A 16612-nucleotide genomic window follows, 5' to 3' on the forward strand; every position below is an offset into this window, starting at 1 on the left:
ATATATATGACCAAAGTCATATATTAAGGGATACAAGTAGCACTGTTTATCGCTTAAAACAAAGTGGTGGACAAAACGTTTGATGTTTGCTCTATCTCATACAACTTCTCATATTCACATTGTCAGTCGTCTCCCAAGCACTCCTTTCGCAACCAAGCAGAGAGGATTTCGCTTTTGATAATGTATAGGTTGGATTTCTGTGGATGAGTGTTCCTACTCTGATACATATCTGATTTGTATCCGCAAACGAAAGAGGTCCAGGTCGGATTTGAAAAAAAATCGAGGTGTACTGTTCACACTGCATTAAAAAAAAATCTGATGAGTGTCACGTATAGCAGAGTGAAAATGGCCAAAGTTCATTCAATGACTGCAAGATGCAGTCTGCATTCTTGTGGTCCTGTGGTAAGAAAAGAAGCCCAAATCATCATTCTTTTAGCACCCCACTTGACACTTTGTATGTGATGCCTGGATGCTCTGTAGTATGGCCAGATATCGCCATTTTCATCTTGTCTTCCAAAAGCACAATGTCACAAAAGTCTTAGGGTTCGTTCAGTGGTAACTTAGAAGCATTTCTTCGGTTTCCAATGTTCTTTTTTCCCCAAAGATGATGTGTTCTCCGATCACCCCCTTCTCACAAATTAGACTTCAATCTTTTCCAAAGTGTGCTGTCGTGTTTTAATCTGACATTGGGGTGAACGCAGTGGGTTTTCCTTCCACTCCAGTTTAGACGTGCAAATTACAGTAAAGAGTGGTTTACATTTTTGAATAACTGAATGAATGATGGACTTGTGACAAATTACTTTTCCCAGATTAATGAGCATGATTATTGAACCTGTCTCAGTTAAAAGAAATAATAGTAATAACGCATGACGATATATTTTCTCAGAAACTGTGGCACATCAGTTTTTCAGGTGGCATACTAAATTTGTTGTGTCAAGCGCGAGATCTTTTTTTGCCAAGCGAAATACTCAAATTTGCACCCATTGCATGTCACAGTTGCACTGTCTCCTTTTTCCACAATTGAATATTTCCATACTGCAGACATTATCATTAATTAAATGACATTAGTTTCACATTAGCTTCATGCAGAACTACTAGATTTTGCGTAGTGTAAAACAGATAGATAGGTATGTATATAGTAAGGTAACTTACACGTTTTCTGGAGTTACAAACGGTCTCTCCGTTTTGTTTTGCTTTGCTGACTTACTTATATGTTGAACAAAAGTTTGACTCATGAGTGGGCTTTTGTTTTTTGATAACCATGGTGTCCATTCTACCGTCCCTGAGTCTGCTATCTGCTATCTGAAGTTTGGCACCTCGTAGGGATGCTAAGAAGCCCCTTTTTTTCCCGGCCGAGTATAAGTACAAGCATTTGAGTACTTGCTGACAATATTCCCTCTCAGCTGCGCGCATGAGCAATTCTCTCACCCTCTCAGCGCACCCGGTGACAGCTCGGGCGCACCACGCACACACTCCATTTCTACACTCATTCCGTCATTTCCACCCTACTTTAATCTACAAACAGGACACTTCCATTACAGTTTCAGGAGTGCGACCGAGGGTGCGCACTCAGTTGTTCGCCGATAGTTTGATGGATACATTGACACACATTCACTCACACACACTACAGACTACGAGAGGCTGCTGGCGACGTACGACTGCTTCGTTCAGGAAGTCCAAATATGGGCATAGATTACAAGCCACTTGAATGAGGATCTTTCGTGCATTTCAAAGGTCAAGTGACTAGAAATTTTTGTGTTTTGTCAAATGCGCAATGGTTGTTATCCACATTGGTTCAATTAATATGCTTAAAGTAACCCGTGTGCTGAAATAAAAGTAACAAACCTGGGCCTATTTTATGCGTGTCATAAATCTCCATTCAATGATATGTTCTATTTTGATGTGAAAATGATTTAACTTGTTGAGATCGCAGGTTTTGGACAGGTGTGTTTACTGGTGTGGCCCCCGTGTGCATGTCTGATGTTGCACACTGTGTTCCAAGGAATACTCAAGGAAGTTTGTGTGAATGCTCAGACACATGGAACATTAGAGGGAATATTGCTTGCTGAGAGCGAGGTCAGATAATGGCAGTTATGCATAATTGTAATCAAAAATTATTCAAAAACATGAAACGCAAACTTTTCTTCAACACGGCAAATGATTCACTCAAATATCACTTTTTGGAGCAACAATGTGTCATGTCCAACCAACTGCATGTTATTTAAATGTAACCTTCAACACAAGGTTTTTCAGCAATGTGGCGTCCGAATACTGAGGGCACTAAGTAAAAAGCGTGTCACTGTGCACCCCTTGTAGCTCTCATTAAGTGCATGAATCCATCTATCCATAATCTGGATCGCTTATCCTTACGAGGGTCATGGGCATGCTGGAGCCTATCCCAGCCATCTCCGAGCAGTAGGTGGTGTACACCCTTATTACAAAACAAAATGACTCATTACAACCGTGTGATTGTACAGTGCAGTTTTTCTCAAGTGGGGGCTCGTGGACCTCTAGTTGTCTATGGTGTAATTGCATGGGGTCAGTGAAAATGAAATGTTTTAAAATTGTGCTATGACATTTATAGAAATAGGATTATATTACTCCCAAAAATATGAATCAACATGTTTGTCGTGAGATGATTTCCTTGATTATTATTATTTTTTTTTTTTGATGGCAGTGAAACAATGATGAAATCATGACGAGATGGTGTGCCAGTTTCCATTTACGAGTCGGGACTGGGCGAAAATGACGGAAGGTGTTCCGTCAGATGTTCAAAATGTTTGCTCACTGCACACCAATTTTTCAAAAGGAAGCCGAAATGATTAAGAGCTCTCAAATGGTAGTCGGTTCTAACAGCGCGCCCAGCTGCGACCATCTCATTAGGTTTGCAGGTGGCTGAAGCCGATCCCAGCTGATTTTGGGCAAGGGCGGGGTACACCCCAACAGGGAGAAGCTCATAGCTTGACTGCAGAATAGACGATGATGAGCAGTTTGACTAACCCGGATGCCGTAACATGATGTGACCCAAGCGGGCCAACATTTTTTTGTCGACATGTTTTTGTGGTCGACGTATCTGGCTGAGTTGACATTTTTTCCGACTCGCATATAGATTGTGAATGACCTGCGAAAAACCGCTGATATTATTGTGACTTAGTTGCAATGGTCTTTTTTGCATCTGTCATCAAATCAACGTAATTTATATGATATGTATTATGCGGCCCTTTTGGCCAGAAGGTGTGCCACAATGTCGAATGAATTATCACAAAGAATGTTATTACCATGTGTTTTAATACTGTGAGTAATCTTCTTCTCAAAAAAACACACACAACAGAAGTTTTGTTTCTTTTTAGAGACACTTATTGAATGAATTAAGTTCAAAAAGTCAAGGTACCACGACCACTATATTATTTTAGGTTAAACAGGCCAATGAGTAATTTCGATTTATATTCATAAAATTTGTTGTGCAAGGCAATTCCATTTTATTTTCTCAGACTAAATAGATTGATGGTTTTGGGAAATAGCTCTTCATACAGTAACAGGAGGGAGGTCTGGCTCCACAATGCGACCTGACTTCTGAGATGTAAAGAGTGTAGCTTTATTCTTGAAAACAATGAAAGCCCACGGATATCTGATCAGGATATTTGACCAGGTACATCTGGTAATATCTTGTGTTTAGATCAGCTCATGAAACATGTAGGTAAGTGACTGAGTAAGTCACATAAATTGTTTATTTGGCCTTAACCCTTTCAGGGACAGCGGTTACTACAGTGGACAGCTTATTATGTTACCAAATTACAGGGTAGGGCGGCCCGGTGGTGCAGTGCTTAATGCGTCGACCTTATAGTGCAGAGGTACCGGGTTCAATTCCGGCTCCGGCCTCCCTGTGTGGAGTTTGCATGTTCTCCTTGGGCCTGCGTGGGTTTTCTCCGGGAACTCCGGTTTCCTCCCACATTCCAAAAACATGCATTGAATATGCAGCTTGAACACTCAAAATTGCCCCTATGTGTAATTGTGAGCATAAATGGATGTTCATCTGTGTGTGGCTGTGATTGGCTGGCAACCAGTTCAGGGTGTCCCCCGTCTACTACCCGAAGACGGCTGGGATAGGCTCCAGCACCCCCCACGACCCTTGGGAGAATAAAGCCGATCGGAAAATGGATGGATGGATGGAAGTTAGAGGGTGCATGAAAGGGTTAAACATCGAGTGCAGCAAGTCTTCCTTTGTGTCTGAACAAATGCCAGAACTTCTTTCGAACTTGTGTTTGTTAGTGCAGTAAGCATAAATGGTTAAGTTGTAGCTGATAATTGCCTGTTAATTATTGTGACTCGTCTATTCACAGGTGATGTGTCACCCATCAGTATGTCCCCGATCAGCCAATCCCAGTTCATCCCTCTGGGAGAAGTACTGGTATTGGCTATCTCTGCTATGAACTCTGCGCACAAGCCTGTCACCCAGGAGGCCCTAACGGAACACCTGCAGACATGTTTTCCAGGTAACACCACTTTACATAAGGTAAAACCCAGATCATTCCCGCTGATATCAAAATGTTACATTAGTGTAGGAATAAAATTGTGATCCTGAGTTGTTATTGCCTTTTCCTATCCGTATACTGTATATTAAAGGCAGAATTCCACCAAGTGACACTGTTCAGAATGGTTTGTCACAATCTGGTATGCGAGGCTAAGAGCTGTTAGCTCGACTTTACATTGCTTTAGAGCAGGCGTGACCCCCCAAAAAATAAAGTACATACAATAGTTTGTGAGTTTGTGAAAATGAAGTCCCTGCCTACCTTAATAGAGACCTGACGCGGATGCACTTTTGCAGCGTGTTAACTGCAGAAACTATCGTACGTACGTGCACCGTTTTCAAATGCTTCTCCTGGCGCTCCAGATTCCCATTCTTTGCCAGTGCCATTGGTAAATTGCAGATGAAACAAACTTTGATTGAGAAAAAAAAATGATAATAAAAAATTAGATGGCGCAACAGCTTTGATTGCAAGCTGCAATTGCAGACTGCTGACCGCTAACAACTTCGGTGATGCAGATCATGTGCCACTGTAGGTTAAAAGTGACCCCCTTTTTTAAATTATTCATCCATTTTCCGATCCGCTTTATCCTCACAAGGGTCGCGGGGGGTGCTGCAGGGCACACACAGACAAACAACCATCCACGCTCACACTCACACCTAGGGACAATTTCGAGTGTTCAGTCAGCCTGTCATGCATGTTTTTGGAATGTGGGAAGAAACCGGAGTACCCGGAGAAAACCCACGCAGGCTCGGGGAGAACGTGCAAACTGCACACAGGGAGGCCGGAGCCGCAATCGAACCCTGCACCTCCGCACTGTAAGGTCGACGCGCTGGCCACCGTGCCGCCCCTTTTTGTAATAAAATTTTGTTAAATACTTTTAGTGTGAAAGTGAAACAGTGCACACCGCATCCTAACACAAAAATATAGAATATTTATAACACGCACACAGAAACACTTTTTTTTAAAAAAACATTTCCCCCTACACTCTTCGCGATTGACTTGAGACAGGTCCTCGGGGTACTGGTCGATCGTGATCAGCTGATTGGGCACCCCTGCATTAGAGAGAACGTGAACATTTTATTAAGATATGAAGTAAAGTTTTTAATCAAACCACCGGTAAATTAAAAAGGTGATGGTGATAAACAGAGCAAGTTATTAATACACGTTTTACTCAACAGCACAACAAATGTTGAACAACAACAAAACAAGTACAGTGAAACTCCTCGACAACGATAACATGTTTTCACAACAGGGGACTTTTCACTATAGCAAATTTTATCTCACATGTAAACACACACACACACACACACACACACACACACACACACACACACACACACACAAAAAAACGTATATGTGTACTCTTTATTTTTATTTCAATAGTGCATACGTATGAGCATACACTTATTTGACACCTCATATAACCAGTGTAGAAAGAAAAAAACGGGAAAGAAATTGCAAAATTTACGATCAGCATTCACTTTCACTTACATCAATTTCTTGCATAATGTCTTTTACTTTGCTTCCTCCATCTTTCATTTTGATCACTTTTACCCTGTCTTCAAGCGTCAGAGCTCTTTTCTAAACTCCTTGGCATGCAAAGGTCCGTTTTATAGCCATTTTAGCAATGCAACGTTCGTGCTGCGTCTGAAACTAACAATAAAAAATACTTCCTGTACTACTGCACATGTGTCAACCAGTGTGGTGGTTGCTGTTGCCATTTCGGAGCGAAGCAGTAGGAGTCGCTGTGTCAGGCTGAGGTCAGATTAGACTTTTGCGGAAGGCTTGTTTTCGTTGTAGTGAACCTCGTTGCGAGGCAAGGGCAGAGAAAAAGATTTCGTATTACGCAACAGGGGGACTTTTCGTTGTAGGGGGAGCAGAAAAGTGGGAATGGCTTCCATGCATGAAGATTTTTCACACTAGGGATATTTTCGCCCATGTAGGTTTCATTGTAGACGAGTTTCACTGGAACACAAAGTGAATTAGGCGCAGAAAAAAAAAGTAGTGTGTTTCCGGTAACCCGACCGACCGAGAATTTCTACGTCGAAAAAAGACTTTACGGTCGGCATTTTTGTCAAACAACCCTCTACATTTTTGTGTAGAGGGTTTACATCGGTGCAAACTCTCGATATATTCACGTTGAGCGCGTGCATTGTTTGCCCTGTCGTCTGTCAACAACATTGAAACATGGCGGCAGCCGCGATCTCCGACGACAGTTTAAACTGCGTTTTTTGTGTTACAGTCGCATGCTCGCACCGCAATGTTAAGAAATAGCATCCATTGATGTATCGAAAAAATAAAGCGAACTATTTGATGAACACCATGGGCCGAGTAAAAACCGAGGGCGGAGGAGGACGGCGGAGGAAGACGGCGGAGGCGGCGGCGTGCCCCGGCCCCCCGAGTCCGGAGCCGGGAGAAAACTAAATCAGCGGCGGCGGCGCCGGCCGCACAGCGGCCAGTTCAATGTCTTCTTGTTTTATGGTTATTTTGTTTAAATTTTTGATGGGGAAAAAAAAGATTAAACAAAAAAAGCTTTGTCCGACCTACCGACCCTATGCTGAAATTTCTTGTTAACGGAAACACACTATCTTTTTTGTTTGGCCTTACTAAAAATAAATTCCTTTGGAATATTCATTCACTTTCTGAACCACTTTTTTCCTCCCTCGAGTCGCGGGGGGTGCTGGAGCCTATCCCAGCCGTCTTCGGGCAGTAGGCGGGGAACACCCTGAACCGGTTGCCAGCCAATCGCAGGGCACACAGAAACGAACAACCATCCACGCTTACACTCACACCTAGTGACAATTTTGAGTGTTCAATCAGCCTGACATGTATGTTTTTGGAATGTGGGACGAAACCGGAGACCCCGGAGAAAACCCACGCAGGCCCAGGGAGAACATGCAAACTCCACACAGGGAGGCCGGAGCTGGCCCTTCGGAATAATGACTTAAAATGTAACCATAATTTTTAAGGTATTACCCAACTAACAGTGTGAGGGTCATTGCTACTCGCAAATGTGCATGATAAAAAAAAATGACACCATTGATCGCTGCTTTAGTCTGGTGGCCACTGGACTGGTTCCTAGTGGCTAAACTGCTCATGCAGTGTGTGCAGGCTGTCCAAACTGCACTCGCATCTTTCTACTTTATACATTATCAGTTGGGTGGTACTTGTTCAAGTAATTCAACAGGGTTGTTAAGTTGCCGTTTTTGAGGACATAAGCACCAAACGAACAATGGCGAGGAACTTCTGTGGTCAAAATAGCTTCATCTTTGGAAGCTAACACCATGCCATGCCCATCAGATGCGCGTTTAGTTGCATGTTTGGTCATTGTTTACCTCTTGCTCTGTATTAGTTTCTGGGTACTTCTTCAATTTGCAAATGAAAATAGAGCAGGAAAAGTCACCTGATTTGGTGCTGTAAGTAAAAAAAAAAATGCAAGGTAGGACGCTTGTATTTTACTCATTTTGCTAGCTCCTGGGTTTCATTTTAGCGGTACCCTGTCACGAGACTGAGATGCGCGTCTTGACCTGCATCAAGAGTGACAGTGTAGACAGATGTAACAGAATCCGGGTTTTTTTTTTTCAAAATAAAACATCTTTGAGATTCTGAAATGAATAAAACAGAAGTAATCTAAGTTATTTATTCTTTCTGTGTGGCCTGGTACCTAATGAACCTCGGACCAGTACCGGTCGGTGGACCGGGGGTTGGGGATCACTGCGTGAAGGTGCAGATGTGATTCGGTCTGCAATCTGGTCAATGACAAATATCATATCATGTTCTTTCTGTTCCACTCAACGGACCATTTCATTCTTACTTTTGGTCACCATGGATAACTTTGAGTCAACATTGACAAGTCAATCGCATCTTGCAGAATGGTGAACTTTTTTTCCATCAATACAACACTTGATTGGTTAGGTAGTTTAACAGTTCCATATGCCTTTAAGGTTTTGTTTTTAATCCTTATATTTAGGTACGGGCGGCCCGGTGTTCCAGTGGTTAGCGCGTCGACCTCACAGTGCAGAGTTCAATTCCAGCTCCGGCTTCCCTGTGTGGAGTTTGCATGTTCTCCACGGGCCTGCGTGGGTTTTCTCCGGGTACTCCGGTTTCCTCCAACATTCCAAAAGCATGCATGGCAGGCTGATTGAGCTCTCGAAATTGTCCCTCGGTGTGAGTGTGAGCGTGGATGGTTGTTCGTCTCTGTGTGCCTTGCAATTGGCTGGCAACCGGTTCAGGGTGCCCCCGCCTACTGCCTGAAGACGGCTGGGATAGGCTCCAGCACCCCCCGCGACCCTTGTGAGGATAAGCGGATCAGAAAATGGATGGATGGATGGATGGATATTTAGGTGCAATAATCTCTGCATGACCGCATAATGTTAGTCAGTTTGCTGTTGCATTTCTTGTATTTTACTTCTGCCTCGTTTGTATTTTATACGTTGCTTCTGGTTTAAACTTCTTAAACAATCTGCCCCAGAAAAGTACCGATAAGCGCAAGCCCTTGCGTGTGCGTGCATGACAATGAATGACTGGGACACGCTTTGGCCACTCCTGTTAGACCAATCACCGATAGGCTTTTCTTGGCACGGTGTGACAAGTTTTGAAATACAGTAAAGCCCTCTTATATCCAGTTCAGTTTTCACAGTCCCAGTATTTTAGCAGCTAAGACAGTTTCTCGTTTATGCAGACTCGATCGTCGATATTAGGGCGAAACGAGATATCAACGCAATTACAAAAAAAAAGCGTACAACTACACAATGTGATGTACACTACATATTGTTGGGTGGGTGCCTTGTACCTTCAGAATCGACACTTTTCAAGAGACCCCAAAAACGGCATGATTGTTCTTCCATTAACATTGCATCATCAAAGGTAGCAAGCCGTTTTCAACGCTTTAGATTGGTCGCTAATTTGTAAAAATAACACTCATGCATGAGGACGGACCAGTCGTATCGATTTGGGGAAAAAATATGAAATTGAACAAATTGTTACATTGGAGGTTCCAGCCCAATGCCAGTGATATGTCTCATGTTGTAAATTACGAATTGTTGCTGCATTATACAGGTATGATTGGGGACTGAATTTTGTGTATTTTACATCAAGCGCCTTGTTTGCGAAGCGAAGAGGTCCTCAGGAAGATGTGTTGCAGTCGTTCGCCACCGTGCTAGTTCAACATAAATGTACAATGTGGGCAGTTTTTTGCTCTCTCTCAATTTATTTATCTGCTTCAGCGTGATTGTATTGTTTTGAAAGTGTGTTGAATGACCTTTAAAAAAAAAAAAAAAGTTCCACGAATGATAAAAGAACATGTCTAGGGTGTATTTAAAAAAAAAAAAAAGGGTACCGGTATTTATACAAAAATCAAATTAGAGGCATAAGATGGGGCCACAGAGGACTATTATTATTATTAAAGCAATCAAAGGATTGCTTTAATAATATTCATACAGACAGCTTGAACATATACAGAATGACAAAAGATTGTCTTTTTTTTTTCCTGCAAGCTCCTCCTTTAAGTTGTCTTGAAATGTCCAGTGTCTTCATTACTTTCCATTTGACGACAGTATTTCAAAGGTTTCATCAACAGAAAATCCTTTCTTTCCTCCATTACATAAACATTTTGACTAGCTTCATAATGTGGAACATTAGATTCTCCTTCTGCAAGATTTCCATCTGATAGTGGCGAAATGCAAAAATAAATAAATCAATAAATAAATAATAGTCGCGTGACATACAGTGTAGGCATTAAATCGAAATTCATCACTTGGATGTGCAGTGTAAAGGGAACCAAAGAGGCCTTTTTTAAAAAATGAGAATGAGTCAGATTTTTTTGTTGCATTTTCGTTTTTCTCTTTTTATGTTGCCATGCCACATATCCGAAATGTTCCCCTTGGGAATGAAAAAAAACCCAAAACAGAATTCTGTCATTTGAACCATGAAGTGTCAATCAAGCCTAAGAAACCATTTTACATTTGTTCAGTGCACTCATTATTTCTGTGCAATTTTAGAGATTGTCACTGAAAACGAAGCACAGTTTCAGACACGAATGTACACACAGTTACGAGCAGACGAGTGCATGCACACACACACACGCACGCACGCACACACGTACGCGCGCGCGCACGCACACACACACACACACACACACACACACACACACACACACACACACACACACACACACACAGTCTGAGTCCATAAGCATGTGTGTCAGAGCGCTGGATTTTCCTCGTTAGTGAATTTGCATCATGTTACCAAAGCAACTGCATTTGCATGATGTAATGAAAGGAAACATAAAAACGCCAAACACACGTGCACACGCATTCATGGACACGCACGCACACACACACACACACACAAACAAACACACAACTGTCTGTCTAGCAGCTGGCATTGGGTTGACATTCGTATTTGAGTCGTTTCCTCAGACTGATTTCACAATTCTGACATCTGATCATGATAATTACCAGAAGGAAATGTTTGATTGACAGCGGTACAATCTAGGTACTGTATGAGATTATTTTATAATGTGTGACATTTGCTAAGCGCGTTAATCTGATATTCAGCTTAAGTACAGGTAGTTGGTTTCATATACCATACAGAGTGTATGAACATTTTCATGACTTGAAATAATGTAAAATGTAATTACTGTCCAAATGAGTATTATTAAGGTGAGACACAATTTCATCTCATGCCGATTTACCCACAAAACGAAAGTGTTCGGATGTGTACAATTGTCTTATTTGTACTTGTTTGTACTTTTATCCAAGGGGTGCCAAAGGTAACGTGTGTGTGTGTGTGTGTGTGTGTGTGTGTGTGTGTGTGTGTGTGTGTGTGTGTGTGTGTGTGTGTGTGTGTGTGTGTGTGCGCGCAGATCAATTGTTGGGAGGTGAACATTTTATCGTTACGTCTTTCGGGAAATGAATGCAAATTGTTGAAGAGTTGGTGTGTGCGTGTGTGCCCAGTTTCATGCATGCATACTGCACTGCAGCAGCTTGTCTGTGTGCATCAAGTTGCATCATCCTGCCTGGGCCAAGAGGCTGCTGTGATGTAAGTGCCAGTAATACCAGCAGACTGATAAAGTGAGAGAGAACGGAGATAGTGAGAGAGATGAAGAAGTTAGAGGGAGGGGAGCAAGCGATTTGGGCTTGACCATTTGGGTAGGAGCAGTATGGCCTATAAATAATATTGCCATCAGACATTTCAATTGTCGGGTTTTAGTACTGGCCAGCAATCGTGAGTCTGAAGGGCCTGGGAAGTTTACATTGATATAGCAGCACAAAGAAGTTGGATTAAAAAAAAAAAAAAAAAACACACACACAAAATGACTGAAAGCTTGTCAGTCACGACACTGCTATTAAATGGAGACAAAATGCAGTTGGAAATAAATTTTTACAGATTAGTTGAACAGAAAAGCCTTTGTACTGTAAAAAATCTTGCTCTGCCTTGCTCAAATGCTGTGTTTTGTAATATGAAAACAATTGATGAAGATAAATCCTTTTTTTTTTCATGTGACCTTCAACCGGTCTGACTCAATTGAAAAAATTCTTTTCAAGGGAAACTAAACTTTTCAAAGTCAAAATAAACAACTAAGGTAGTGGTTGCTCAGTTGTGCACACAGACTTAGAACCTCTTAAATAAACTGACAATCATCATATTCAAACACATGATAAATGGGATCCAGCACACACCTGGAAGTGATTCACAGTAGCCTTTCCTTGACTTTTTTGGGGGCTTTTTCCCCAGCAGGCTGAAGGGTTTTGTGCGCTCACCATGACTGGTTTTGGGAAATTGTGGACTTGGTTTTGTTCACATAAGTTCCTTCTCATTGACTAAAGCCCAAGCTCCAGCTAAAGACATCCCCTAAAGCATGATGTTGCCACCACAATACTTGTAGGTATTGTGTTCTTTTGGTGATGAGTGGGGTTTGGTTATGTGTTGTGGCCAAGAAAATATAGGAAAATTAAAAAAAAAGAAAATAGGTTTTATTTAAAATAAACAAAAAACAAAAAGTCATCTTGGCTTGGGTAGTCTGCAGGTTATTTGTGACCCGAATGAGGACAAGCGTCATCGGAACTTGATCCATACCAACGACAATGAGATGAAATTCATTCCCCACTCCGCTCTTTGTTTGTTGCACCGACTCAAAAAAAAAGCGTGCAAGTGCAATCCAATAAAAAGGCCCTAATAATTGGATTAGTGTGACTTGCCCCTTTTCCAACTAATTCTTGTTTCAACCTTTTCTCAGGTGTTCCCACCCCAACGGAGGAGGTCCTGCACCACACACTTAACATGTTGGTCCGTGAACGGAAGATCTACCCGACACCTGACGGATATTTTATCGTAACTCCTCAAACTTACTTCATCACTCCAAGCCTGATCCGAACTAGCTCCAAGTGGTACCACTTAGATGAGCGATCCGCTGACCGGCACCAACAGCCGCAACATCAGAATCAGCAGCAGAATCAGCAGACTCAGTGCACTTCTCCTCTCTCTGGCACCATCACCCCATCCACTTCTGGCGGCGTGCGAGATCGAAGTCACCCGAAATCCAACCAGAACCACGGTGGGGGAGGCGGAGTTGTGGATTCCTTTTTCAACAACACCTACCGTGGAGACGACCCCCCCAGTCACCACACAACTCTGCAGCTCAGATCCCCCAAAGACCACCGGGAGGCATATTCGTCCCCGCACTCTCCACAGTCGCCTCCTCAGCCAGCGGGAGGCAACGCCGAAAAGAGCCGCAGCACCCTCGGGTTCCCCTTCAAGACGGACACGCTCACAAAGCATCGTGGAGGAGGAGGGGGAGGAGGTGGAGGAGGGACTGGTGAGCTCGAGAAGCAGCCAGGAAGCGGTACAGCGAGTCGTAAGTTTGGATTGAAGCTGTTCCGTCTGAGCTTTAAGAAGGACAAGACCAAGCAGCTGGCCACCTTCTCAGCACAGTTCCCCCCCGAGGAGTGGCCCCTTCGTGATGAAGAGACACCCAGCCAGCTCCCGCGTCATATAGAGATGGAGATTATCCGCAGAATCAACCCCGATCTCACCGTGGAGAACCTTGCCCGGCATACGGCAGTCATGAAGCGCCTTGAGGAGGAGCGTGCACAGAGGAGCAAGGCATCATCAGCCAATCACAGTTCAAGGAGCAGAAGGAGTGGGGGAAGACATAGGAAGCAATCTCAGACCAAACTTAGCCGCTCGCATAGTAAGACAAGGGTGGCTCGGGGTGAGCAGAGCGAGAGTTCCCATTTGGAACTAACGGACAGGGACTATCGAGCTTACTCATCATCACTGGCTCGGTCACCGAGGGAACACGCCATGGCCATAGAGCGGCAGCGGACGCGTCTTCATCTGGCACATAGCAACCCGAACATCCTTGACTCCTCCCACCTACCTGTCACGCCAGAGTGGGACGTGTCCGGAGAGCTGGCCAAACGACGGACGGAAATGCCTTTCCCCGAGCCGAGCCACGGCCCATCGGCGCACCACTCAAAAGTCCACCGCTCACACTCACACACGCAGGAGAGGAAGTCGAGGAATGAACGCAGCGACAAAGCCAAGGAACGCTCCAGATCCATGGAAAATTCAAAAGGACCTCTTGGAGCCGGCTTAATTGGACCACCCAGTTACTACGACGATCGAAGCCGTTACTACACCGACGACGGAACCTTACGAGCCAATCAGAGCTCTTGTCACTACCCTCATGCCACTCCCCCCTCGGCCAAGCAGCCCGGGGAATCGCTCGTATTGGATGGCGGCAGGAGTTTAGAGAAATGTAAGAGTCGGGACAGTCTGCCAACGTACTCTCCTAAACCACAGCACAACTCCGTCCCTCCCGATGGCTACTTCCAGTGCTCCGGTTCGTCTGAGGCTGTGCTCACAGCTCCAAGCCCGCTGGGAACTCTTGGCAAAAGTAGCCAGGATGGGTTGAAATTGGGCTTCGCTGACAGGCAAACAGAAAGGCAAACACCACATCCTCCAGAAATGAAGGAAGACTTTTCCAAAGTGGGACCTAAAGGTGGCAGCCTGCCTCCAATACCTCTCTCGACGCCAGATCCTCCCGTTTCGAATGCGCGACCTCCCCACGGTGCCTCCTGTGGTCAAGAAAAACGTAAGGAGATTTTTAGTAAAGATACACTCTTCAAACCACCTCCTAGCCTTCCTTTGCCAGGATACAGCTCCTTGAGGAAAACCCCTGTCCTTGCCTCCTCCACTCTGTCTTCATCCTGCGATGCACTTGATTCCCAGGAGGCCTTCGATGCGCCCAAACCTCTGGTTGCGACTCCCTCCGCTCCTATACAAGGGAGTGAACCCACAACCAGTGCTGCAGAGGCCTCCTTTGACTATTACAATGTTTCAGATGACGACGAAATTGAGGAGGGAGGAACTAAAAGTCGAGGGGAGGACGGCAAAACTGGCGGAGGTGGTGTTGGAATGGGAGGCGGTGGAGCAGGCACCATGCAGTGGCTCTTGGAGCGAGAGAAGGAGAGGGATCTACAGAGAAGGTTTGAAAGAACCCTCACCTTCCCTGGTGCTAAAGAGAACCTTCCGGAACCCAGTCAGAATCACCAGTCGGCGCACTCTGCCAGACTGGACAGTATGGACTCCAGCTCAGTTACTGTTGACAGCGGATTCAACTCGCCAAGGTAAATGTTGGCATGTGTGCCAGCACTTGTACATGCAGTAACATTGTTTTCTGATTATGCCATTGGAATAGCCACACATTTATACAGTGGAACCTCGAGTTATGAGCGTCCTTCTTTATGAACAATTTTTTGGAAAAGAAAAATTCCCATTTACGATATACAAAGGGCTTCGGCATCGACGGAAGGATGGATCTATGCTGTGCTTCTTCTTACGCTGCATAACCATCATTGGAAACGTGCATAACTGAATAGTCGTTTTATCCTTGTGTGGCGTGAAATCCGTTGCAAGTTCTGCCTCCGCATCCTCGATCAGCTAATCATAAATGATTGACGCGATAGACTAATGGAAAGCTCAAATAAGTTCATTTTTGTCATTATGTATCTCAAATTATTGAACTGCAGCGTATATTTAATTCTGCAACAAGTGGTTAATGTCGCTGTAATCATGTCAAAATAGCCGCCTGTGCATGTTATTGTACGGGGTAAGTTCCGACTACATACAATACATTACCCTAATAGTAGATGCCAGCAGCAGCTGTGTTTTTATGAACGGATGTAGGAGGAAGTCCCACGTTGAACTTCTGCAAAACAAGTCAACAAAGCGCATCACAGTCAAAATGGCTCCTCGCAAAACAACAAAGTCAACAAAGCGCATCACAGTCAAAATGGCTCCTGAGAAAAGGGAAACTGCAAAAGCGCTTATCATAGATGAGCAGAAAGATCTGTGCTCTTCTTCTCGCGTTGTATAACCAGCCTCTGCATCACGCAAGGCAAGGTGGACACCCGGACTGTGTCAATGTTGTTGTTTTGGTATTTATGAGGCTGACGAATGTGAGTACCCGGACTGTGTCAATGTTGTTTTGGTATTTATGAGGCTGACGAATGTGAGAGCTCACTGGTGATAGTGTGGGTGGCGCTACCAATAAATGATCAGAAGTAATGTGTAGCAAATCAAAGGCCCACCTCCACCCCTGAAACTATCACGATTAGCCTTTCCATGGCAATTAGGGCTCTATAACATATTAAAAAACAAAAACATTGTTGTCTCGTTATGGCTCATGCAATGTGCATATGGCAGAGACGTGCAATAATTTAAGACTTTGAGAATTATCTGACTTTGAATCAGATGCAACCTCAAATTCGTATCGCCATCCAATAGGAGAACAGTACCTAGGGACATGTATACAGTGTGTGCACATATAATCCCCTTTCCCACCGAAAGTTCCAGGAAACACAAAGTTCCTGTGGACCAAGTGGTTTGCAACTCAGTTTTTGGTAGTTCAAGCAAATGAGACAGATGCTGTATTCAGGGGGGAATTGTTGTGTTACTTGGTCACTCATTACTGACACCCGATGGCTTTTAAACATCATTGCGGTTAACAGAAAATACTTCAGTGACCTTTAAAGGGTCGTTGTGTAGAGATTTAGCATTATTTATATATATATATA

General features: G+C 43.8%; 1 protein-coding gene across 4 annotated transcripts in view; it reads left to right on the forward strand.

Moving 5' to 3' along the window:
* LOC109522827 (storkhead-box protein 2) overlaps positions 1-16612 on the forward strand; it is a 66280-nt gene that overhangs the window by 44192 nt on the left and 5476 nt on the right. For 3 of the 4 annotated variants that reach the window (XM_019881640.1, XM_019881641.1, XM_019881642.1), the window contains exons 2-3: positions 4341-4493; positions 12769-15163. In XM_019881640.1, the coding sequence (XP_019737199.1) occupies positions 4341-4493; positions 12769-15163 (2548 nt within the window). Of the gene's footprint in view, positions 1-4340; positions 4514-12768; positions 15164-16612 lie in introns of those variants that run through there. The other variant, XM_019881643.1, reaches the window with a different exon arrangement.

The sequence above is a fragment of the Hippocampus comes genome, unplaced genomic scaffold (assembly GCF_001891065.2).
Source record: "Hippocampus comes isolate QL1 unplaced genomic scaffold, H_comes_QL1_v1.1 scaffold270, whole genome shotgun sequence".
Taxonomy (NCBI): domain Eukaryota; kingdom Metazoa; phylum Chordata; class Actinopteri; order Syngnathiformes; family Syngnathidae; genus Hippocampus; species Hippocampus comes.